Source organism: Danio aesculapii, chromosome 24 (genome assembly GCF_903798145.1).
Source record: "Danio aesculapii chromosome 24, fDanAes4.1, whole genome shotgun sequence".
Classification (NCBI taxonomy): Eukaryota; Metazoa; Chordata; class Actinopteri; order Cypriniformes; family Danionidae; genus Danio; species Danio aesculapii.
The window spans coordinates 5,212,119-5,239,830 of record NC_079458.1 but is presented as its reverse complement, the minus strand read 5'-3'; the positions used below and the strand labels follow the sequence as shown (position 1 = coordinate 5,239,830).

Below are 27,712 nucleotides of genomic sequence, written 5' to 3'. Positions count from 1 at the left end.
CCAGTAATAGATTTTGTACCTTTATTTCTGATAGTGTTGTAGAGTATTTTACAACAGCTTAAGACACCGCTCAACCAATCAGAATCAAAGACCAAAATTATAGTCTTCTGGTCTCCAAGTCTGTTCTGATAAAGAAACACTTTTAGATCTTGGATGAACACAGCGGGTGAGTAAATATTCAGCAAATTCTCATTGATGGGTGACTTATTCCTTTAAGTTTTCTCAGATGTGTTTTAAAAATGCATTGCTTTCTGATGAGTTTATTTTCTAACAAATCATTATATCTCTGTTTTTGTTCACAGTGTTAAGTTTCTAGCATTTGGCAATTCTTTTAAGGAGACGCGGTTAGTTGCTGAATCCTGACAGTTTTGCCGATGGGGTCGTACCATCCACACGGGACATGGGAGGAATGTCGGACTGGCAAAAGGGTGAGACTGGAAAAAATAAAGCTAAATAATATATATGTATATGTAAGGAAGGAAACTGGAATTTTCCAAGACCGGATCTTCACATGGTAACCAAAGCAACCTCACCGAAATTCCGGATCACTCCTCTTTCTACAGACTGACTGACTTTACAGCAACAAAACTGAACATTGCACTGACACCTGAAAGAGGGAAAAGACTCTTAAAGGAACGAACGGAAAAACAAAACAAAAAAACATTCCAATGATTTAAGATCAAAACACCAGGCGTTTTGACTGCCGTGCTCACCTGGGCCCTGAGTTTCTGTATATTAGCCTATATGTAAGAATGAAGGACCAAGTTAGAATAATTATGTAGCATTTCTGCTAAGACCTTGTAGCATTTCTTGGCTGGGAGAAACTCTCCAGAGACTTTTTACAGACTGATATTCATTGACCGTTTGCACAGAATGACTAAAAATGGCTTAGTCATGCACAATTTCTTCTTTTCTTCCCCCACTCAGCATATTAGCAGCAAAAATGTGTTGTTCGTGCATTGCCGTGTGGTAGTTCCCACTTCCCCGTCCCAGAAAAAAAAACAAAAGTCTGAGTCTTAGAGTAGCTTTTCTTTGTGAATGAATCTAGAGCACTGAAAAGTGAAACGCAGCACTCTGCTTTGGTACGTTGCTATTCCCAAAACAGTCTTCCAGTTTTTTCCCCCAATGTTCAGGGGAGGCAACATCGAAAACACAGTCCTGACAGACCAAAGCCCAACTGTGACCAAATAACGTAAGCTAAAATGGCACAAAATCACTTACGAAACAATGTTCCCTGCCAGATCTGAACTTTTTTGTCCCTTTAAATACTAACGGATTGGCTGTTCTGCCAGGGGTGCTGTCTTTATAATTCCCTTAAACCGAGGACTTCCCAAAGTGGAATTCCCCAATCTAGAGGTTTATTTTCTGATTTATTTAGTAGAGCTGATGCTGCCATAGATTATATACGTGCACATGCCAGTGCTTGGACCAATAAAAAGCGTTTTTGCTTTGTGGAAAGAGGGTATAAAGGTCAGGGATGTGCATTCTTGTAATCTCCCTTTCCGAGAGAAAAAAAAAAACGTCTACGTAAGACGTGTCTAAAACTGCCTTCAGAGTTTCCCTCCATCTCTGTCTTCTTTCTCTCCTATTGGCTCGACAGCTTCGTTCCATCTTAACTAATCAGAGGGAACGCGAGAAGTCAACGAACCAATCAAGAAGAATAAATGACTACGTTTACATGGACGTCAGTAATCGAATGATATGCCTTAATCTGAATAAGACAATAATATGATTAAGTTGTTCACATGAGTTGCTTTGAAATGTTCCTTTCATGATCCTGTTTTACATGTTTTAGCACATAATTCGATTAACGTCATTGCGTCACCATGCTATCCACATTTCCTCAAGAGATTCATGTAATTTCGGATGTTTTATTTTTAATTTGTCGACTTTAACTGCAGTTCGGCACTTTCACTTTCATTCAGGAACATTTCATGCATGCCCCTGTGACAAACTGAGATATTGGATGCTAGTATGAACTGCTGGAAGAGTGTAGTTTTAATGGAATTTGATATCGTGCGCCGAATTGGGGAAAATAAGCCTCCGCATTTTGCTATGCAGGAGTCTGTGGTCCTCGGTAGGTGCAGAGAATAGCGTCAAACAGTCGTGTGTATAGACTATCCTGTAGCAAAATGCAACGTAAATCCTACATGACAGTAATAGTTTGATTGTGGTGTTTACATAAATCAATAATGCGACTAAAGTCGGCATACTCCACATGTCTAAATTCCATTTCTGTTTAGTTCAATTATGACTTTAGTCAGATTAAGGTCATCAAAAATCACAGTTTACATGGTAGACTCTTAATCAGAGTATTGTCTTAATCGCATTAATATCGGATTATTGGTGTCCATGTAAATATACTCAATGACTATGTTTACATGGACATCAGTAATCGAATTATTTGCCTTAATCTGAATAAGACAATAATATGATTAAGGTGTTTACATGAGTTGCTTTTCGAGTGTTCCTTTCATGATCCCGTTTTACATGTTATAGCACATAATTCGATTAACATCATTGCGCTATCTACGTTTCATGTCATTTCTGGTGTTTCATTCTTAATTTGTCGACTTTAACTGCAGTTTGGCACTTTAATTTTTGAACATGTCATGTATACCCCCCCTGACAAACGAGATATTGGATGCGACTGTGAACTGCTGGAGGAGTGTAGTTTTAATGGAATTTGATGACGTATAGGTAAAAAACCTCCGCATTTCGCAATGCAGATGTCTGTGGTCCATCACTGACTTGGTGGTGCAGAAAATTTGAAAAAAATGCGGCGAAAATCCTACACAACGGTAACAGTTTAAGGTGTTTACATAAATCAATAATGCGACTAAAATAGGCATACTCCACATGTCTTAATCTGATTTCTGTTTAGTTCGATTATGACTTTAATCAGATTAAGGTGATCAAAACTCGCTGTTTACATGGTAGACTCTAAATCAGAGTATTGTCTTAATCGTATTAAAATCGGATTATTGGTGTCCATGTAAACATATTCAATGTCGGAAAAAAACAACAAATTTATATTTTAATACGTAGTTGCATTGACATCTGGATGATTCTCGAGGAAATACCGATGTCTGATTGTGACGGTTAAAATGCGACAGCGACCACCTTATTTACACAAAAGAAATGAACGAAAAAATATCGCACTCTTTTTGTTGTTGTTTTCGGAGGGAGGGTGCAAAAAAAGAACATGCTCCATTTAGAGATTGTTTCCTCAGACTGAACTGTGAGAAAATGGATGTCAAAATATACGATAACGACAAAAAAAAAAAAACTAACGAGAAAAAAAAAATACTTGGAGAGAGAAAAAAAAATGCATTTTTGTAACTTTGTTTACCAGCATGAGAAACTTTGCATGACTGTATTTTCTGCTCGCCCTTAGTTGAAGTGGGGAGGGCTAAAATAATAATAATTTAAAAAAAGATGAAGATGTTAATAAAAATACATAAATGAATAAAAAAACATGATATGCAATGGATATTTAAGAAGAATAATATATTTAAAAGAGCTATATTTTGTTTTGAAATAGAAAGAAAATGTGAATAAATTCCGACGCACACACACACACACACACACACACTGAACTGTTTTATTAGATTTAAAAGATTAAAAAAATACCACCAGAATCTGTTTTGCTACATACTGCCCCGTGTTACATTCCCATCATATTTTTTTAGGTTGTGTATCTCTCTCTGTATGCTAAGCATGTCGTCCTTCTTGTCTTTTATCGTAGACCTAATGCTAATGTTTGTCTGCGTACAGCATTAGCTTCTTATGTAGCCATGAAAACAACTGTGCTGAATCCTCTGCGTTGGGGCTGATAGAGTTTCATTCTCAGTTCGATGTTCAAATGCTCTCATTGGCAATAATCCGAACGGTAATCCAGAGATCTGTTGGATGGAGACTGTAGCAAATCTAAGCGGAGTCTCGGCGTCTTCCTCACCAACAGATGCGGCGTTTTGAAGACTGTGTGTTTGTAGAGGCGTCGCGTCTCTAATCTCAGGTGAAAAACATGATTAATGTCAGTTTCGCACCAGACCTCTGCCTGCTCACCTTCATCTCATCTGATCGCTTTTAATATCCTATTAAAAGTGACCGTGTGACATACTATTTCCTGTTCTGACAGGAAGTTGGGATACAGGGCTCGTGTCTTTTTATTTATATGCGATAGTGTTTTGCTTTTAGTGTTTTGTTAATGCTAAATGCTAATTGTTTAGCTTAATGCTAGTGATGCATTAGCGATAATGTTTTTTGTTAAAGTTCTAGGAAAAACAAGCTAAACTTTTAGCATTTAGCTTTAGGCTAACAGAATATATTCTTGTTAAATTTAATTATGTTAAAAGTTGTTTTGCTTTCCTGAAGCCCAGACTAAAGCTAAACCTTTAGCATTTACTGTAGCTTAAATAGTCTAATGGAAGAAATCATGGTTTAGTTCAAATTTTCAGTTTTACCCTACTTGTTTGTCATGTAAAATATTGTTGTTGTATCTCAGGTCACTAGCATTAAGCTAAACAAATAGCATTTAGCATTAGGCTAAACAAATAGCATTTAGCATTAGGCTATTAGTCAAGTTAAATAAATGTATCTGTAATATCGACTACTGAATGAGCAATATCACATGAGTAGCAGTGCAATATGGCTGTATATTGGCACTGGTGAGAGACTTGCGTAGGTTCGAGGCCGCAGGCCGAATGCCTTACGCCCCATTCACATGGGGCGTCAGCGTCAATGCTTCATATTTATTTTGAATGGGTGACGTCAGGCGTGGTTGAACTGCATTGTTGATCCGTCAGTGCCATTGCTCGCTGCAGAAGTTGGGACTTTCTCAACTTTTCAAAAGCCAACAGAAGCGTCAGCCAATCAGATCACGGTATTCAAATACACCAGCTCAGACAGTAGTCGATTGCTGACTAATTTCAATGGCTGACGCTGCTACGACGATCGCGTCAGCCCGAACTTCAGACACGCCCTCTGTCAAGCGTTGATGCTCAAGTGCAGGGCTTAATTTGTGCCGGAACGTGCCAAATCCGGATCCGGCACATCTGAAATCTGATCCGGCTCCTCATTTTGATGATCCCCCTCCTCAACCGTCCTTCTCCCCCATCCGCTGTTCACTTTCGCTTTCTTCCGCGACTCCCCAACCCTCTTCACTGTCGTCTGCGACACCCCTTCGCCATACAACGCACCCCCCACTCCCCACTTTCGTGCGCAACACCTCTCCATTATCGGGTAACATGCCGGATCCGTTACCCCAATCTGTTCCGGGACCTCTCAATTCACAAATTAAGCACTGCCCACGAATGACCATATACAGCCTTATTGCACTGCTACGAGTGTGATATTGCGCTTATACAACAGTTTGATGGCATAATAGTGTATATAAAAATGAAAATCAAACACAGAGTCTCAAAAATCCTTTTGTACTAGGAACTACTTTTTTCCGCCATTCATACACATCTGCAGCTGACGTCAGAACAGCAGAGATCATTGCTCATTTACAGACGTCACTTTAGAGCTAGTGTTTGAATGATTCTCTAGCGTAAAGTCTAAAATGATGACAAAACAGGTGATTTTGCTGACATTTTAAGATTATAAGCCTAAACAGCATGAAATGCCATCAGTCTTCAGAGATTTCCCAGTGTTTCTCTGTTGCAATCGGGAGATCACAATAATTAACTCCGAAAAAGCCAAAGCAAAGCAAACACTACCAGATTATTACGATATAAATACAGCACTACAACCGTCAACCATCTTTGCTCTGCTCAGTTTGACAGGCTGATGGCCGTGAACATGCTGAATCTCCGAAATTTTTAATATTTAGGCACTGTCCATATAAATAAACTGCATAGTTTCAATCTAAACAACTACATTCTCACCTAAAAAAGGTTCAAAAGTACATTATGTTGTCCAACAGCTGCCATATTTGTCAAACTGCAGTGAGTTGTTTAGTCCCTCTTTAGTCCTAGAGTCCTACTTTAGTCCTACTAATACACAAGGGTGAAGAGGCTGTACGAGTGCTGATATTGCTTTAATATGTCATGGATATCAGCCAATCAGATTCGAGAACCAGACAGAACTGTTGTATAAATTAAAACAGCTAACTTTAGTCATGCTAATTTGATGGCATAAAATGCTATGTTTTACTCGCTTGAATTTCAAAACATCTGGTTAGCATTTAGCTTTAGCCTGATGCTAGGCATTTAATATTGGCTACAATTAAAACTGCAAATTCCACTCATGCACATCAGATGTCCTAAGTTTTACCCAACAAGTTTGTCCTATAGTTTTTTGGTTGTAGCTTGGAGCGCCAGGTTAAAGTTAAACATTTAGCACTTTAGGTCTGTTAAATGTGTTAATCCTTCATTCTGTAACAGCCTAGAGGATTAAAATTCCATATATTAACCATGCTAATTCGTCCTAAAATGGTAACTTTTACTCATGTTTACAATTTAAGATTGAAATATTTTTTTGTTTGTTGCGAAAGTAAACCTAGCTTTATGCTAATAAAGAATGTCACAAACACTGACGCTAAATGTGTCCGATATAGACTACAAAATTAAAAATGCTAACTCCTTGTTCCTTTGATGTCCTAAAATATTTTACCAAACTTGTTTATCATATCGGTTTTTTGTTGTATCTCAGGACGCAGCTAGGCTAAAGCTAAACCGTTAGCATTTAGCCACAACCGTTGAGTTTTTGCTTAGATCTGGGACTCACTCAGTAGCATTGTAGCACCGCAGCTAATCTGTTAGCATTAGCACAAGGGCATTTACAACATGGTTGTGCGACAAAAGTAAGAGTCCTATGCAAAACATGTTAGCTGTCAATTTCGTAATGTCCATCAATCATATTTTACTCTGTCACATAACACTCATGTGGACATTTATTCATGTAATATATGAACGCTAGCAGCCAATTATTCATTCATTATTCATTTTCTTTGAAGAGAGTTTAATTAAAGCCCATCAAAAGTCTTATTTGTACTTATGAGATGTCTTAAAGTTTTGATTCAAAATATTTAAATAGGCCTATTTTATTAGCATAAAACAATGATTTATTGTGGATTCGTTATATTTTGCAACATTTACGACAGCGTATTATATTATATACTGTCTTTCGCGTCAAAAGGCAGCGTAATTGATATATGTTGTATTGTAAATTCATCATTTACGTTCGTTGGAGTGTGTAATAATTATCATTTTTAGTGTGCTGCTAGCTGACGTCAAGTTTGTCGAAGCAGAAAGTAAATTATGACTGATACTAGTAACTGTTGACCAGAGCATTACTTTTTAATAAAAAGCATTGAAATTATATTGGAAAAAGGTGATTATAGTGATATATCTATCCTTCAGGTTATTCCCTGATTTAGCAGAGGTCGCCACAGTGGAATGAACCACTAATTACTCTAGTATGTTTTATGTGGCAGATGCTCTTCAAGCCAAAACCTAAGAATCTGAAATGAATGAATAATAATACATTTGTATCACAGCTATGACCTTATCAATAGAAATTGAATAATACAAATTCATTAGCGAATCAGCTGATTCACAAATGAATTTGCATAATTCACATTCTATTGGTAAGGTCATAGCTGTGATACAAATGTATTATTATTCATTTATTTAATAGTGTGTACTCAGCAAAATGTCTGATTATGGTTAAAGGTCTTTGCACACTGAAATATTCGCATGCATTTGTTTTTCGTAATCATGAAAAATTCGTCACATAAACAACCCTTGCCCACTGAGTCTGATGCGTATTGATTAATCCATTACGAAGAAATGCAAAACATTTCAGAGTCCGCTGAAGCAGTGAAACTTTGTTCTCCTCTCCAAAGTAGAAACAGAACGAGGAATAGACTACATATTGTGTTCATCCAATACTAGAAGGAGAGTTCAGCTCATTATTAAAGAGCGATTATCCGCAAATGCAAAGTTTATTTCAGGAAAACAGTTAAATTTTGATACATTGCTTGTGATACTTCACACATTCACGTACGTAAACAAATCCTGAACAGAGACTGGCAGTACCTATAGACATTTAGACATTATAAGAGATGGCGGTCGCGTTGACGTGTCAAAACAACGGAAAGAAAACGGACCATGCTTTCTATTATAATGTATATGGGGCCACAGAATCCAGCATATAGGGGTTTTCAACTGTCTGCCACATTCTATCTTCATGTTATGCACTGTGTTTTTCATAAAGTTATCAGTAGCTCAAATGATGGCATTCAGCATTTAGCTTTTCGCTTGTACGGTGGCTCTGAACTGTCAAAACACCTCTCAAAACGCTTTTTCAGATAAGAAAAATGAAAAAAAACGAACCCGGTTTGAATTTTTTTTTATGGTGGACGAAAGTTTCGTAGGCAGTGTGTCAATACGATTCATACCAGAGGTCGAATTTACTTTTCATTCATTCATTCATTTTCTTTTCGGCTTAGTCCCTTTATTAATCCGGGGTCGCCACAGCGGAATGAACCACCAACTTATCCAGCATGTTTTTACGCATTGGATGCCCTTCCAGCTGCATCCCATCTCTGGGAAACATCCATACACACTCATTCACAACGGACAATTTAGCCTACCCAATTTACCTGTACCGCATGTCTTTGGACTTGTGTGGGAAACCGGAGCACCCGGAGGAAACCCAGGCGAATGCAGGGAGAACATGCAAACTCCACAAAGAAACGCCAACTGACCCAGCCGAAGCTCGAACCAGCGACCTTCTTGCTGTGAGGCGACAGCACTACATACTGCAGCAGTGCGTCGCCGAATTTATTTTTTACATGCGAAAAGTACGGATGACAATTTCAGATTCAGTGTGCAATAACCTTATACCAACAAAATCATAGACAATTCTGAGATATCACCCCTAATGTACACTAAGAATTAAATGTAATAGCAAAAAGTCAAGACACCAAATATTTGTGTTGCTTTAACAAGTTAATCAGGTTTCAAGCAAGTTATACAAAGTCTGACTTAATATTTTTTTAGTCAGTTTGATTGATGTACACTGAGATGACTAAAAAAAAAGTTCATTTGATTGTAGCTACTAAAGTAAAGTTAAGGCAAAAATGTAATTTATTCAGGTCTTTAAATAAAAAAAAGGTCTTCAAAAGTCTTAAATCTGATTTAATCACTGGTTGGGAAAGGAAGAGAGCATGATGAATGTCGGCAGGCAGCGATCCGGTGTCCGGTGTGACCGTGATATTTCACATTACATCTTCTACTGTTTGCTGGAAGCGGACATTCGACCTTTAGCAGAAAGACAACATGACACAGCGAATATTTTCGAAACCTTAGCAAATGAAAACGAGACGTCTCGCGCCGGGGTCACAGCGTCCAGAATGAAACCTTATAGCCCGAAGAGCTTAAAAAAAAAGAAGAAGAAGCAGTCCTGCATATTTATAGTTTTATAAATGCTTTCGTTTGTAATTATCAACTGAATGAATAATTTATATTTTATACAGAGTTCCGTTTTTTTCTTGTTGCATTTCAAAGAGTGTTCATATTTTTACAACCACTTTGTGTCCAGAAAGAGCCAGTGTTTGGGTTTATTTTAAGCGCACTTCACTGCAGAATAAATAAATAAATGATTACCCGCGTGTTTCCAGCAGGAACATGGCGGCTCTCGTCCTCACGGAGCGCTGATGTTGTTGTTGTTTTTTCCCGCCTATTTTTTGGTTTCTGAGGCGAGTTGAGCTCGTCTTTTTCTCGTGGATGAATCTGGGTGTTTCTGCATCTGATGGTCGGATTTTGTTCACTGCCTGCTCTTGTATCAGATGTCAGTTCGATCACTCGTTTACTGTGTTACGTTTGAGTTGATGTACTTGAATTTCAGATATGCAATCACCACCTCTCTGACCACTGCCAATCATCCCGATCAATCAACATGATCAGTAATCAATGATTAAAGTGATTAACAAACATCCACAGGCTTTCTTTGTTGTTTGTATGTATAAAACTGTTAATACATTTTGATATGTGCAGATATGGTTTATTTAAAAGAAAATGAAGGTCCCCTCATATATACTGTCATGATAAATTAATGAACTATACATTTCTTACAGTATTTATTCATCGTTTTTTTATTGTTGTGCTTTATTTGTTTGTATTAATGCATTTTGATAATTGCAGATGTTTTATTTAAAATGGAATTAAGCTGCTAACATTTTATTTTACCACAAGTTTCCTTTAGTCAGCTCAAATATTTACTGACAAGAAAAAATCGAGGAACTATACATTTATTACAGTATTTATTCATCTTTTTTAATGTTACTAAACGAAAAGTAAGGTTTTTCTTAACTTATAGATCAATTAATGTTAAAAAAACACTGTTTTGGAGTTTAATAATGCTGAACTATTAATAAATGCATTGTTGTAGTAAGTACATTAGCTAATGGAAGCTTATTGTAAAGTTTGACCAGAAATATTAAAGCTTTTTTTGCATTATTTATAATATATTTCTATTTTAGCAGGGGTATACATTTACTTAAATTAAGGATTTTACACTGCTTGGAAAAATGTCAAATGCTGGAAATGACAGAATTTTAAACCAATGGAAAAATGTATTCAACAAAAAATTAAGTATATAATTATCAGCATTATTATTATTATTATTATTATTATTATTATTAACACACAAAAAATCGATTTCTAAAAAATCTGAAATGAAGATTGAATAAATGATGGTGAAAATAATTTCATTTGATGATAAATTTCACCATTCAAGCATAATTCTAATTATTAAAATTAATAATTCTAAAACTATGATTTATTCATCTTTTTAATGTTACTGTATGAAAATAAAGTGGTTTAATTCTTGATAACTTATAGATGAATTAATGGTAACAAACACAGCGCTGGATTTTCATAACGCTGAACTATGATTATTAAATGCTTTATGTTTAGTTATTTTTAGTAAGTACATTAGCTAATGGGAACTTATCTTAAAGTTTAACCAGAAATATGATTATTATTATTATTTATAATATATTTCTATTTTAGCAAGGGTAAACATTGTTAAATTGAGGATTTTGCACTGCTTGGAAAAATGTCAAATGCTGGGAATGACATGATTTTTTTTTTTTTAATCAATGAGAAATGTATTCCACAAAACCTTATGTAATTATCAGCATTATTATTATTATTATTATTATTATTATAGTTTTTCAACTCAATTGCTTTGGCTCAATTCTTGAATTAAAGTTTTTATTTTTCAACACAAGTTCAGATCTCTGAACAATTAGCTACTTTTTCATATCAGAGTGGAATTTCTTGTTGATTTAAGTAAATCGCAAATGTTTTGGCACATGTGCGCAAACAGTAAGTACATTTGTCTGTAATTTGGACAAAAGCTAATCGAGTCATTTCTTTAAACTGTCAAACTCTTCACAACTTCTCAATTATTTTCACTGTGCAAGCCATCGCAATCAAAACCATCCAATTATCAAACATTTGTATACACTCATATTTACACCAGAAATATCTGATATTGATCTTGTTTGTAAAGTCTGCAACATGACCTTTTTTTTTTTTTTTTTAAACCTCAATTTTCATGGTTGACTGTCATGGTGGGAAAAAAAAATCAACTAATCATTTTGAGCAGGGAGGCTCACATGATGACAAACATGATTGCCTTGGTCAAATTACTGACACAATAACTAGGTTTTGAAGCGTGAATGAAATGTTTTGGGGGAGTAACTATATTTTGCAGTCAAGCAATAAAGTTCTGAATAAATAACGTTTCAGTTTTGACATTTGCACACAGTTTAGAGAATGTTAAGACTGTTTCGAAAAATGTGCCAAAGTAATTGAGGAAAAACTGCATTATTAACACACAAAAAAATTTATTTCAGAAAAATCACAACTGTAGATTGAATAAATGGTGAAAATAAATGACATTTGACTAAATTTTACTATTCTAACATAAAAAAGGTTTTCTAATTACTAAAATTAATAATTCTAATTAATAATCAAAAGTATTCTAATCATAATTCGTATATTAGATTTCAAAAATACTCCAAAACCCTGCCAACTCCAACTATTTTAACATTAAAGTATACATTTATGATTATACATTATTCTTTAAGAACAGCAAGTCATTTGTGCAGATTTCATGACTCATTATATCAAAAAGTAGATATTTGTCCACATATTTCAAAACTGACTATTGATATGCATTGTGATGCTCATAAAACAAAGCCCTTAAATCAGTCCGTAAGCTTTATTTTGTTAACAAAACTTCATTCATATATTTCTTTAAGTGCGGTATGAAACTCTCCCCATATGAACAAAGATAATATAAACAATCAGAAAGATGCAAAGGTTAGCATGTAGCCTGATTAACTAGAAACACAAGAGCTGTTCAGTATCGATTCTTCCTCCAAATGGCAAACAAACATCCAGACAAGAGCAAAATAAATATGCAACAACTGACCTCATAATTACACTCAATAAGGAAGAAATTCCAGCACATGATCTGTACCGCACGATTACACCCAAGTCTATTATTTGTTACTTCCCCAAACCTTTAAAGAGATAGTTCACCCAAAAATGTAATTCAATTAGCATTTACTTGTTCCAAACCTGTTTGATAGAGATTATTCTGTTGAAGATACTTTGAAGAATGTTGAAATAAAAAGCAGCCATTGACATCCATAGTAGGAAGAAAAATACTATGGAAGTCAAAGGCTGTTTTGAAGAATGCTTGAAACCTGTAATTATTGACTTTCATGGTGTTTGAATTTTTTTTTTTTTTTTTTTTTTACAATGGAACTCGATGGTTACCGGATTTCAGCATTCTTCAAAATTTCTTCTTTTTGTGTTAAACATTAACAAATCTGTAAGAAATTTTTTTATAGAGCTACTTTTAAAATTCCCTTTTTATTTACTCACTCAAGTGATTCTAACCATGTAGGAGTTTGTTTTCTTCTGTTGAACACAAAAGAAGATACTTTAAAGAATGTTGGGGGGGGCAGCTATTGACATCCCTGGTAGGAACAAAAATACTATGTAAGTCAATGGCTGTTGCAAAGAATGCTTGAAACCTGTAACTATTGACTAACATATTAAAATCAAATACCACAGAGGTCAATATTTAGTGGTTTCCAGCATTCTTCAAAATATCTTCTGTGTTCAACATTTGAACAAAATATGTAAGCATTTTTTATAGAACTACTTTTAAAATTCCTTTTTATTTACTCACTCATGTGGTTCTAAGCATTTATGACATTGTTTATTTTGTTGAACACAAAAGAAGATACTTTGAAGAATGTTGGGGAAAGAGCAGCCATTAACATCCACAGTAGGAACAAAATTACTATGGAAGTCAATGGCTGATTTGAAGAATGCTTGAAACCTGTAACCATCAACTTCTATGATATTTGTTTGCTTTTTCACTATTAAAAGTCAATGGTTACCGGTTTCCAGCATTCTTCAAAATATCTTCTGTTTAACATTTGAACAAATCTGTAAGATTTTTTTATAAAGCTACTTTTAAAATTTCTTTATATTTACTCAAGTGGATCTACACTTTTATGAGTTTCTTTCTTCTGTTAAACACAAAAGAAGACACTTTGAAGAATGTTGGGGAAAGAGCAGCCATTGACACCCAGAGTAGGAACAAAAATGTTATGGAAGCCAATGGCTGTTTTGAAGAATACTTGAAACCTGTAACCATTGGCTTCCATGGTATTTTTTTTCCTACTATGGAAGTCAATGGTTACCAGTTTTCAGCATTCTTCGAAATATCTTCTTTTGTGTTTAACATTTTAACAATCTGTATGATTTTTTTTTAATAGAGCTACTCTTAAAATTTATTTTTATTTAATCAAGTGGTTCTACACTTTTATGAGTTTCTTTCTTCTGTTAAACACAAAAGAAGACACTTTGAAGAATGTTGGGGAAAAGCAGCCGTTGACATCCATATTAAAAACAAAAACACTATGGAAGTCAATGGCTGTTTTTTTTATTGTATTTGATTTGTTTTTCTATTATGGAAGTCAATGGTTACCGGTTTCCAGCATTCTTCAAAATATCTTCTCTTGTGTTCAACAGAATAAAGAAACTCGCTAATGTTTGAAACTACTTGAGGGCGAGTAAATAATGAGTAAATGTTCATTTTGGGGTGAACTATCCCTTTAACGTCTTCTTTTAAACAGGTTAAAAGATGCTCAATGTTTAGTGGCGTTTATATACGCTAGTCAACATTTAAAGTGGATTAAAAAATTGTCCCAAGTCAAAAATATGTGTTGCTTAATAGTTTTATGACCACTTAAATGAAAGGTTTTGACTACTGTAGATGTGCTGTAGAGATGTTTTTTCAGTACTCCAGGCCTCTGATGTTGGAGATGGTGGCACTCAGTCTTCGGGGAAGGGTTTTAGCCGTCTGCCGATACTCGTCCGGTTTGACACGGAGAAGAGTAACAATATTCTGAAGGGTTCTGGAGGTCTGCAGGCCCAGCGCATCCATCACGTTACTCAGGTAATCTGCAATCATCACAAAACAAAATGAATATTATAAACAACTACAAACCTGTACGAATTCTGGTCACACTTTACAATAAGGTTTCATTAGTAAATGTTAGTTAATATATTTACTTGCGTAAACTAATTACGAAAAATACTGGTACGGCATTTATTCATCATAGTTTTTATAACCATAATCATAATTCATAAACATAAGATTTGCTAATGCATTATTAATATCAAAATTACTGCTAGTTAACATTAATGCATCGTTCGTTACATAAACTAACAATGAACAATCGTATTTTCATTAACTAACGTTGGCTAACATGAAGAAATACTGTAATAAATGTATTGTTGATTGTTTGGTAATGAATAAATATTTGAGCTGAAACTCTGCATGAATGATGAACAAAGTAACGGCGTCTTCACCGATGTCAGTGGCGAGCTGTTTGGTGTGATGAGCGCTGAGTTCTGGAAGCTGCAGTATCACATCACAGTACGTCTGCATGGTGGCTCTGGCGATTGAACCCAGCCAATAATCAGCTGTGTTTTCCAGCTCTGGGACATCATCACCTACACATATACACACACACATATACAGGTGAAGTCAGAATTAGTAGCCCCCCTGTATATTTTTTCCCCTCTTTTTTTCTTTTTATATCCATTATATTAATATCCAGGGTTACCAACAGCAGATTCAAGAACTTTTTTAATGCACCTTTGTTATTAACACCACCAGCATATGTAGCACCATAAAAGTCCTCACTGTACTTAACATTTCACTTACACTTAATATTTCGATTAAAAGTGTCCCAGTAATGATGAGGTTTTGAATTTGTCATATAAATTGTCAAATAATTTCATATTTTTTTAAATAGTTTTTGGCAGCAGCACAGTACAACTGTTGAAATAATACCAATTAACAAAGTCAATTTAAAGTTTAATTTAAGCACATTCAAGGACTTGTGTTTGTAGTTTCCAGGCACTGAATCCATAGTTCTGTATAATTCAAGTACTTTCAAAAAGCGTGGGAACCCAGAATACCAAATCAACCACTTTTAAATCTAATAATAATAATTGTTGGACCTTGTTCTGGAGGGTAAGGCAGTTTGCCGGTGTGTAAGGCCAGTTCCAGAGCCGGATCCTCCTGAGTCACGAACGGCTCCAAATGCAGAGGCAAAGACATGATGTACTGACCGATCTATAGACAAACACAAGAGAGTCCAAGAGTGTCATTACAGTCATTAACATCTTTGGCTGCTGTTTGTCCTTGTAGAAGCGTCTGGTGATTGTGTTAAACATGGACTAACGAGGTCCTAATATTGTCTTACATTGGTGATGTACTCCTGCGGTGACAGACTGAAGGCCGGAAGATCATCTGTTAGCGTTTCACCCAAACTAGCAGAGCCGCGAGCCTTCAAAGTTGAACACAAAGCAGGTCAAGCATGATGTTCAGCAGGTTTGCGTGATAATGCTGTACAAAAGCTATTTCAGTAAAGTAAAACTAAGATTGTATGTTTGTTGACTGCTTGTCCTGTTCTCCTGTGCTGTTGAATACAACGATAAAGGTGTTAGCATGAATGCTGTTTTTAGGCAGGTTCATACAGAGTCAGGCTGGATTATCATTTGAATCGTTTCCCTGTTTAAAAATCTAAATAGATTAATGAAAATGTCTGGGATGATTTTAGCAGACTGCCCTTGAATATTTCAGTCTGCAGTAGATTTAAAGAAATGCAATTTAATCTAGTACATAGAGCTAATGTATCGCCAAATAAATATAGTAAATAATAACACAGAGGGTGGCACGATTGCTCAGTGGTTAGCACTTTCATTTTCCTCCGGCTTAGTCCCTTATTTATCAGGGGTCGCCACAGTGGAATGAACCGCCAACTATTCCAGCATATGCTTTACCCAAGACTCTAGAATACACAAGACATGCCACTCAAATCTTTTTGAATGGGGAAAAGTGTAACAGTCAATATGGCGAATGAAGCCCCGCCTACTAGTACAGGATCCAATCATCGATCGCTATATGGCAAATAAAGCCCACCTTCTAGTACAGGAGCCAATCATCACTCGCTATAGACTGATGATACTACAGGGTAGGGGATCAGACCACATGTAAGTTTCTGCAGTGTGATTTGGACATTTAGAAATGAAACTAAATAGACCGTTGTTGTTTAATTTTATTGGTTATTCGTAATATGAAATTCATTCGTAAGCTTAGCAAGTAGTTTTGGAGAATTTGATGGTTTCCTATTCAAACAGAATGCCCGAGCATACTGCCCGAGAGGCATTTCAAAGATGGCCGCCGAGTGAAATGACTTGCCTTACAGTGACTTTGGCTTTACGCAGCAGATGCCCTACCAGTCACAACCCAGTACTGGAAAACACCCATACAGTCTCACATTCCCACATACACACACACTCATACACTACAGGCAATTTAGTTCATCCAATTCACCTATAGCACATATGTTTGGAGTGTGGAAGAAACCAGAGCACCCGGAGGAAACCCACGTGAACACGGGGAGAACATGCAAACTCCACACAGAAACGCCAACTGACCCAGCCAGGACTCGAAGCTTTGACCTTCTTGCTGTGAGGCGACAGTGCTAACCACTGAGCCACTGTGCCAGCCAAAATAATAATAACAATAATAAAATAAATGTAAAAATAAGAATAAAAACTATTAGTTAAAGGACGTTTCGTTAACTGAAATAAATGTGTCACTGAAAATGTTACAAAAACAACAGTCACTAAAAAAATGAACTGAAATCAATTAATAATTAGCCAATAATAAATAACAGAATTAATCAGCACTCATTCTGTGGTGGAAAATCTGACCTGCGGCTGTCTAGAGAAATCACTTCTGATGCGCTTTTACACACAATCAGTGCCTAATTTGTAAATTGCGAGGTCCCGGAACAGATCGGCATAACGGATTCGTCATGTTACCCGAGAATGGAGAGGTGTCGCATGCGAAAGTGGAGAGCGGGGAGGGTGGGGTTAATGTTGGATGGCCGAGGGGTGTCGCAGACGCAGGACGGAAGTGAAGAGCGGGGGGTTGTTGCGGACGAAAGTGAAGAGGGTTGAGGAGTCGCGTAAGAAAGTGAAAGTGAACAGCGGACGGGGGAGGAGTGCGGTTGAGGAGGGGGATCGGTAAAATGAGGTGGCGGATCAGATTTCAGACGTGCCAGATCCGAAGTGTTCTGGCACAAATTAAGCCCTGCACACAATCACATCAAATGCATGATTATATCTGAAAATATATTGTCTATATAAACATAAAACATGTTCTAACGTTTCTTTATTTGCTAAGAAACATCAACTAGACATGTTTAACTACATATTAAAGATCATACTGTATATCAGTTGGCATATCGAGTCAGTTGGCGTTTCTGTGTGGAGTTCTCCCCGTGTTCGCGTGGGTTTCCTTCGGGTGATCCAGTTTCTTTCACACTCCAAACACATTTGCCAGAATTCTTCAATTTTTACTTCTATTGATTGAATTTGTATGGTTTTGGATTCAGTGTTTGTTCAAGCAATCATTTATACATTTATACACAAGCTCATACAGAGCTTTGCAGAAGAGTTCATGTAAACTGTGCAAACATTCAACTCTGCTCTGGTCGACACCAGACGTGTTCTGTTAACTCTAACAATCTAAAATAGCTAAAACTTAAACTAAATAAATGAAAACTAAACAGAAATGTGTTCACTAAATAAAAACTAAACAAATCCATTAATGAAACCAACAAACTAAACTAAAACGTGGAGCGAATTTTAAAGTAGTGTTGAAATAAAAATGGATTTAACAATGTAAACTTATTAGAACCGTGGTGCAAACTGACCTCAGGTTTGTTGAGGAGGAAAAGCTGCTGTTTGATTTGCAGGAACACGGAGTCGAAGGCGAGCTGATTGGCTTGTTGGTTCAGACGGGTGAGAGCGCCGCGGGTCTCAGCCAATAAGCTGGAATTTCCTGTTCCTTTCTCCTGGACAAAAATGATAAATGCAAAAATAGTAAGGGTTTGCAATATTGATGTAATGATCTCTCTGTAATTAAAATAAATGATTTACCTGTCTTTATGGATTTGAACATTCTTACAAACATTTGAGATATTATAAGTATATATTTTAAGTACATAGATAAAAAAATATATAAATGTATATGTTTTTGTATTTAAAAAATATTTTATATTTATAATAATTTATTGTAAGACAAAAATCATAGTTATTCAACCTTTAAATCACTTTGATTCACTGATATTATGACACAACTAATAAAATGTTATAAAATATATATATATTGGTGTTTAACAAGACAATACATCATTACAATACAATACAATACAATTACATACATACAATACAACATAGGAAAAATTACAGATTGTCTTATTTTTAAATAAAAATAAGACAATTAAAATAAAATAAATTAAATGTATGAATTATAAGCAAACATATCCTCTGAAGGAAAAAATAAATCATAATAAATAAAAAATAAAAGAAAAATTAAAAGAAATTCTCTTAAAAAATAATAAATGAGCAAGTTTACAATAAGAGCAAAGTTCACATTAATGAGTCAATAGCTCCTCTTTCCAATTAATTACTGTGTATTAGACCTGATATCTAAAATGTCATCTTTACGATCTGTTCAAACCAAGGACAATAACAAAAATAAAAAATAAATATATTATGTATATACAGTTGAAGTCAGCATTATTAGCTCCCTTGGAATTTTTTTTCCTTTTAAATATTTCCCAAATGATGTTTAGAGCAAGGAAATTTTCACAGTACCTCTGATAATATTTTTTCTTCTAGAGAAAGTCTGGTTTGTTTTATTTCAGCTAGAATAAAAGCAGTTTTAACATTTTTTTTATCATTCTAAAGGTCAATATTAGCCCCTTTAAGTTATATATTTTTCGATAGTCTACAGAACAATAACTTGCCTAATTACCCTAACATGCCTAGCTAACCTAATTAACCTAGTTAAGTCTTTAAATGTCACTTTAAGCTGTATAGAAGTGTCTTGAAAAATATATAGTCAAATATTATTTACTGTCATCATGGCAAAGATAAAATAAATCAGTTATTAGAGATGAGTTATTAAACTATTATGATTAGAAATGTGTTGAAGAAAATCTTCTCTCCGTTAAACAGAAATTGGGAAAAAAAATAACCAGGGGGTTTAATAATTCTGACCTCAACTGTACTTTTTTAATGAATATTTTTCTTTTTATCTTTTGGGAATTTAAAGGCACAGCAGACTAATCAGCACAACAATAATGTCAAAGAGTCTTTCAGAATTATTTTTTACACCTGATGAATAGCAAAAGCTAGGAGCAAAAAAACATGTAGTTTAACTACGCTTTTGCAGACACTAAGGACCTGTTTACAGCTGGACACTTCATGTGTATTTTTCTGATCGGATAGCTGAATCTGATTTGTGAAAATGTTTCCATTTACATTTGATCACATTAATGTGTCTCTGTAAAACAAATTTTAATTCCAATCTTCAAATCCAGCGCTATATGCAAATTTAATTAGGTTACGTCGACTCAAACATCAAATAAAACAATTAATTTAATTAACAGGATATCAGAAATATCACATGAAGTGACCTGGTGTAAACATATGCAAACGATAATGCGGGATTTGCAATTGCATTTGGATTATGACACAATTTATGCATCAACATATGCGTCCAAATCCTATTTGCAATTGCACTTGAAAATTGGCTGGGGTATACTGCTATATAAACAGCAGGATTGATAACATAAGGATAACAGTTTAAAGGTATGACCATTCTATTGTTTGCAAGATCATGATATTGCCTGTGCCTACTGGCCTAGAAATATGTGTAACATTGTTAACCGATCTAAAAAATCTGATGTAACAATGGGCTCTTTTGTTCTGTTTTGTGTGCCTTTTCTGTTTTTATAGTTGTTGTTGTTTTTTTATTTTGCTTCGCATTGCATTAAGGTCAAAATAAAAATACAATATAAACAAAGAAAGTGTTAAAGCAGTGTACATAAAGCTGACCTTGAGTGAGTGCAGCGTCTCCAGTAGATTATTGTACTCCGCTGTGTTGCTCTGCTGCAGGTAATTGTACTCCTGCCAGGGGTTCTTCTGGCTCCGCCTCTCAGTCACGCCCTCTTGCAGACCAGTCAGACTCCTGGGATTAAACCCCTCCCACAAAAAACGCCCTGCCCTCCCCAGGATCCTGCCAATCACAATGCAGAACCATGACATGCCAAGAAAATACAGCAGATGAGCATACCCAATTCAATATTTAGTGAAAGTTGGGTGCTATGACAAGTAAATGTAGCTGATGTTTTTATACTCTCAACAGTTTTGGTGAGAAACAATATGGATATAAAAGGAGAGTTTTTTTATGTTTAGCTCGATTTAGTGTGTTGCTATTTAAGAATGATGATCTGCTATTAAATAACAGACAACTATTGTAGTTTTATCAAATACAAAGTCACCCCAGCAGGAATTATTATTAATATTATTATTTTTATTATTGCGATAATTACTGTATTACTAAAGTTGAAATATATTATCTAATGACTATTTTAATTAAAAATTAGTATTTATTTAAATTATGCTTTCTACAAACAAACAATACTGCATTTAAATTATTGTTTGTATTACTGCTATTCTTTATTTATTTATTTTTAAAATCATCATAGTTAGGATAATGTCCTATATTCCTAATAGCCTTCTGCAAAGCAAAAGATAAATAAATGGATTAAATTCACCAATACTTATTATATTTTTATTAGTCAATTTTGCATTTTTTCCCAAACAATGTCATTTTCGCATACGTTTAATAAATAATTTATTTAAAAAAACATAAAAAAAAAAAAAAAAAGCAGAAATACAAAAATATCTATTTTTGAAGATAAATTCAATTTACTCAAATAATAAATCAGATGTCTTACTTGTTTGAGAGCTGCTGTTCAAACGCTCCACACTGTCTCAGCAGCTCTCCACAGGTGGCGATGATCCTAGAGAACACAAGAACAAAATCATCTACTAAATTTCGCACAAACACAACTGAATTTATACCATTACGAATCAGATAAGCCCCGCCCACCTGACAGAGTTCTGAAAAGCAGTCCAATCCTCAGTAAACACCTCAGAAGTGGGCGTGTCCTCCAACTTGTACTTCTTCCTTATTGACTGAAGAGTGACAGAAAAGTCTGAGACGTACCTGAGAGGCAGAAACAATATTAATATTATTATTATTAAACCATCTGAATGAAGGTAGAGCATTTGTTCTGCTCAGGACTCTATTCTGCTCAGTGACCCCGGCATCCTGGCCAAATTAGCCCACTGGCCTATTATTATTTTTACAGATTAACTGTTTATTTTCTTCCCATTTTCTGTTTAATAGAGATTTTTTCAACACATTTCTAATCATATTAGTTTTAATAACTCATCTCTAATAACTGATTTATTTGATCTTTGTCATGATGACAGTACATAATATTTACTAGATATTTTTCAAGACACTTCTATACAGCTTAAAGTGACATTTAAAGGCTTAACTAGGTTAATTAGGTTAACTAGGCAGGTTAGGGTAATTAGGCAAGTTATTGTATAATGATGGTTTGTTCTGGAGACTATTAAAAAAATTAAATAAAACTTAAAGGGGCTAATAATTTTGATCTTAAAATGGTTTTTAGAAAAATTAAAAACTGCTTTTATTCTAGCCGAAATAAAACAAATAAGACTTTCTCCAGAAGAAAAAATATTATCAGACATACTGTGAAAATTTCCTTGCTCTGTTAAACATCATTTGAGAAATATTTAAAAAGAAAAAAAAAAAAAAAAAGGAGGGCTAATAATTCTGACTATAACTGTATACCGTTTTGTTCTTTTTCACTATCCGTTTTAATAATCACATTGGTCTTTTTCTTATATGCATCATCCAATTTCTATTTGCTTTATATGAATTATATAATCCCTATACTATTTTACGAATTGTTGATGTAATGTGCAATCCTTTGGCAATATGTGTCAAATCATGCCAATAAAGCTCTTTTGAACTTGAACTTGAGGAAAAAGAGAGAAATAAAAAAACCATCCTGGGCTCCAGAAGAACAGAATTGCCAACACTGTGAAACAAACCAATGCGCCCAATCAGCTGCGCCTGGTCCAGTACTTGGATGAGAAACCACATGGGAAAGCTAAGTTGCTGCCGGAAGTCGTGTTACTGAGACCAGCAGGGGGTGCTTAACCTGCGGACTGTGTGAGTCCTAACGCCCCAGTATAGTGAAGGGGAGTCTATTCTGCTCAGTGACCCCGGCATCCTCGCCAAATTTGCCCACTGGCCTCTGTCCATCATGACCTCCTATCCATCCCCACATCATAACTGGCTTCATCACTCTGTCTCCTCTCCACCAATCAGATGGTGTGTGGTGTAATATGGCTGCCATCGCGTCATCCAGGTGGATGGGTTGTTGCTAGATCGGATATGGATGCGGCCGGAAGTTATCGAGATTTATTTATATTATTTATGAAATTTCCCATTTAATGTATTTTATTAACATCTACCCCCTACCCAATAAATTGTATTTTTTAACACCAACCCCCACACCAACCCTAAACCCAACCGTCACAGTAGCTACTGAAAAAATATTGATTATTGTTATACAGTTGTTATACAGTGTCAAAAAATGCTGCTATATTAATGTGAATATCGCACTTCCTGCCGGCCGCGTATCCGATCTAGACTTTCCCAGGTGGATGCTGTACACTAGTGGTGGATGAGGAGATTCCCCCCAATGTGTAAAGCGCTTTCAGTGTCCAGAAAAGAGCTATTATTATTATTATTATTATTATTATTATTATTATTATTATTATTATTAACAAACCAATTAGAGCCAAACTTCTGTTTATTCTGCTCCATGTATGCTCAATAATATACATGATTGCACAAAATCTGCACTATTTAGAATTGTAATTATTATTATTATATCAGAAACATTGTCACACATACACACACACTTAATGTCAAAATAATTAGCCCTCCTGTGAATGTTTTTCTTTATTAAATATTTCCCAAATTATGTTTAACAGAGGAAGGAATTTTCAGAGTATTTCCTATAATATTTTTTCTTCTGGAGAAAAGTCTTATTTGTTTTATTTTGGCTAGAATAAAAGCAGTTTTTAATTTTTTTAAAAGCCATTTTAAGGTCAACATTATTAGCCCCCTTAAGCAATATATATTTTTTAATTATCTACAGCAGGGATTCCCAAACCTTTCAGCCTGCGACCCCTAAAAAAACAATGCTAGTGAATCGTGACCCCAAATATCCTGGTGGTGATTATAAATATACAAACCTTGCAAACCAAAGTCTATTCTTGGTGTAATTTTGGCAACCACCACTCCTCTCTATGTTCAGTCGTAGCCTGTATTTATTTTTAATGTACACCAGTGCCATATAGGTGTCAGAAAGTTTAACCTGGTGCCATAAAAATCAATCTGCTGCATCTGACGCTATATCCGTGATGTAAAATAATGTAATCACCTCAGGTGTCGCAAAAGGCTGATAGGCTTTTTATTTGCATGTTGTTTTCTTAATGTAACTATTAACAACTACTAACTACATCTTCTGTAGGTTATGGATAAAATTTTGTAATTCTAATAGTTTATTAAAATTAATTAGATTTTTGAAAAAAAAAAATAAAAATTGAACAAACCATCTTTAACCCAGTTAAGCCTTTAAATGTCATATTTTAAGCTGAATACTAGTACAGTTGAAGTCAGAATTATTAGCCCCCCTTTAATTTTTTTTCTTTTTTAAATATTTCCCAAATGATGTTTAACAGAACAAGGAAATTTTCACAGTATGTCTGATAATATTTTTTCTTCCAGAGAAAGTCTTATTTGTTTTATTTAGGCTAGAATAAAAGCAGTTTTGAATTCTTTTAAAATCATTTTACGGTCAAAATTATTGGCCCCTTTAAACTATCTTTATTTTTGATAGTCTACAAAACAAACCATCATTATACAATAACTTCCCTAATTACCCTAACCTGCCTAGTTAACCTAAATAACCTAGTTAAGCCTTTAAATGTCTAGTCAAATCTCTAGTCAAATATTATTTACTGTCATCATGGTTATTAGAAATGAGTTATTAAAACTATTATGTTTAGAAATGTGTTGAAAAAATCATCTCTCCGTTAAACAGTAATTAGGGAAAAAATAAGCGGGGGCTAATAATTCAGGGGGGCTAGTAATTCTGACTTCAACTGTGCATATTTGATTATCTATTCATTTGTTTACTACATAAATGTAATTTTATTTGACATTTCTCTGAAAATCTAATACTATTCCCTGTTGCATACATTGTTAAAACGCTTTGGCATCACTGCAACAGAATAAAGCAGCCTGCTGACCTGTGGGCAGTGTGTTTATGTCTGTGTAAGTGTAGTAAATGTGTGTGTATGATTCATACTTGTTGAAGAGCGCGCGCAGGGCTTTGATGAGCCCACACACACCGAGACCATCCGTGAACTTCACACAGCGATCCACAGCAGCCGCCGCCAAACCAAACACCTTCTGAACCGAGTGTGTGAGCTCTAATACACAGTCCAGAACCTCACCACGCTCCTAATACACACACACACACACACACAGACACAGAGTGAGAGAGGCTTATTATTTTTCATCGATCTATATGAAAATGATATATTGAATAATATACGATATATTGAATATTGGGCAGCACGGTGGCGCAATGGGTAGCACAATCGCCTCCCAGCAAGAAGGTCGCTGGTTCGAGCCCCAGATGGGTCAGTTGTATATACATATATATACATACACACACGCACACATATATGGGTTTTTTTTCTTTTTGAATGAAAACTTTATAAATGTTTTGGCAATACATTTGTAACATTCGTCATGCCAGTAAAGCAATTATTGAATTAAATTGAGAGAGAGAGAGAGAGAGAGAGAGAGAGAGAGAGAGAGAGAGAGAGAGAGAGAGAGAGATACACATTGCTTATCATTTGTATCAAATATAAAAGTAAAACAGTAAAGCCTCACCAGTGGAACAGCACTGAGCTGGATCAGTAGGTTTGTCTCCTCCAGGCCTCCGTACTGCATCTGGTAAGTCTTATAAGGTGAATAAACACATGACACCAGCTCTGCCACCTTCAAGAGGTTACACTCGCCTGAAACACACACACACACACACACACACACACACACACACACACACACACACACAAAGAATGTGATGAACAAAAAACATCACATTCTCACAAACAGTCTATATTACATAGTAAAATTATTATATTTTAATTACGTTTTTTATTAGTAATAATAATAATAATAAAAAAAATAATAATAATATGCAATAAATAAATAAATAATAATAATAGCAAGAATAATTGTTAAATAACTTAAAAATAACTTTAATATAATTTTATTTAAATATTACTTTATTAAAATTGTATAAATTTTTTTTCAAAATATAATACTGTAACTTACAATATCTGAGAGTTTACAATACCATTTAAGAAGGAGGAGAAAAAAATTATAATAAAATATAAATATTGAACAAAAACAGCAGGCTAGAGAACATTTTAAGAGTGGTCTTGCATTAATAAAATTATTTTAAATAAAATTATTAAATATTTTATTACATTAAATAAATTTAATGAAAATATAATAAATATATATAAAAAAATATCAATAAAAATATAATAAGAAATTACTTATCTGACATTATTATTATTTAACATTTTTATTCATTTTTGTTTTCATTTTTTAAAATATAAGAAATTTGACTATTTCAATACATGATTTTATTATTAGTAATCAATATATTCATTTTTGCATTCAAATAATTAATGAAAATATAATATTTTATTTATTTTAATATTTTATAATCTTAATTATATGTTATTTATTTTTGTATTCAAATAATGAATTAAAATAACTGAATTTTACTATATTTTCATACATTATTTCATTAATATAATTATTTATAATCAACATATTTATTATATTATTGTATTGCTACGATTAATTTTAAACTTAGATGCGTTTGAAAAAAACAAGTGACTATTTGCTAATATTTGTCACTAGAAAACACTATCCTAATTTCTCAAAGTATCAAATCTCTTTCTTTATTTCCATTTTGATGTACTCATTCATTGTGATGTACAACTCAGCAATTTCTCTACACATTAAACAGTCAAATAACTAAAACACACTGAGCTGTGGCTGCATGGCCGCCTCCAGGCTGCGGCTGAAGTTTGCTGCCGTCTGATGAAGCTCCAGCAACACATCTACACGGCAGTCTCCAGAGCAGCGCTTCAGAGTCTCAGCAATGCAGTCTGGGATTGAAGGCACCATCGCCCCCAGCGTCTGGATCATGAGCACTGTGAGCACTTCACACGGGTTCCTGAAGACCTACACACACATATATGCACAAGAGTGTGTGTGTGTGTGTGCGTACATTAGTTTTTAAAGGGGACCTATCATGCAAAAATCACTTTCATAAGAGGTTTAAACACAGTTGACAGCAGTGTGTGCGTATAACCAGCTTCTAATGGTAGAGATGTACTCATTTATTTTTTTATTATCAGACTTGACAAAAACAGTCTGCAGAAACACTTTGATTGACATTCTCCCTTTGTACGTGTCATCAGTGGGTGAAGCCCCGCCCATTATTGACCCTCTCTCCCTCATTAGCATAGCACAGAAGTCTTGTTTTTTAATCTGCCACTATGCTGACACACAGGCATATGTAGCTCCGCCCTCTTATGAAAAGAGCACAATCTCATTTGAATTTAAAGCGACAGTCACCATAACAGCACAATCAGGATCAAAGCCTAAAAGAGGCAGTTTCAAAGAGTTATAAAACATTACCTGTGGGCTTTTTTGAGCGGAAACGTCACATACACACTCTAGGGCAGTGTTTCCCAACCCTGTTCCTGAAGGCACACCAACAGTACACATTTTCAACCTCTCCCTAATCAAACAGACCTGAATCAACTTATCATAACATCAGAAGAGACTCCAACACCTGAAGTTAATGGGTCAGAAAAGGGAGACATCCAAAATATTACTGTTGGTGTGCCTCCAGGAACAGGGTTGGGAAACACTGCTCTAGGGAAATTCAGAGACTTACTTTATTTCTTGTAAAAATGGGAATAATAAGTCCCCTTTAAATTTACTTCCCAGGGAATCT

General features: G+C 34.9%; 2 protein-coding genes across 3 annotated transcripts in view; one reads left to right on the top strand and one right to left on the bottom strand.

Moving 5' to 3' along the window:
* Nucleotides 1-3,583, top strand: part of kcnc3b (potassium voltage-gated channel, Shaw-related subfamily, member 3b) — a 141,095-nt gene extending 137,512 nt beyond the window's left edge. For both annotated transcript variants that reach the window (XM_056450864.1, XM_056450863.1), the window contains one exon: nt 303-3,583. In XM_056450864.1, coding sequence (XP_056306839.1) covers nt 303-316 — 14 coding nt within the window. In that variant the 3' untranslated portion in view covers nt 317-3,583. The remainder of the gene's footprint in view (nt 1-302) is intronic.
* Nucleotides 3,584-12,229: 8,646 nt separating this feature from the next.
* cog7 (component of oligomeric golgi complex 7) overlaps nt 12,230-27,712 on the bottom strand; it is a 28,167-nt gene continuing 12,684 nt past the window's right edge. Inside the window, exons 8-18 of the mRNA XM_056450521.1 lie at nt 26,733-26,931; nt 25,558-25,685; nt 24,965-25,119; nt 21,595-21,711; nt 21,440-21,505; nt 20,535-20,715; nt 18,344-18,484; nt 15,821-15,904; nt 15,576-15,690; nt 14,919-15,062; nt 12,230-14,507 (exon numbers count right to left, since the gene is read on the bottom strand). Of these exons, the coding sequence (XP_056306496.1) occupies nt 14,341-14,507; nt 14,919-15,062; nt 15,576-15,690; nt 15,821-15,904; nt 18,344-18,484; nt 20,535-20,715; nt 21,440-21,505; nt 21,595-21,711; nt 24,965-25,119; nt 25,558-25,685; nt 26,733-26,931 (1,497 nt within the window). The 3' untranslated portion in view covers nt 12,230-14,340. The remainder of the gene's footprint in view (nt 14,508-14,918; nt 15,063-15,575; nt 15,691-15,820; nt 15,905-18,343; nt 18,485-20,534; nt 20,716-21,439; nt 21,506-21,594; nt 21,712-24,964; nt 25,120-25,557; nt 25,686-26,732; nt 26,932-27,712) is intronic.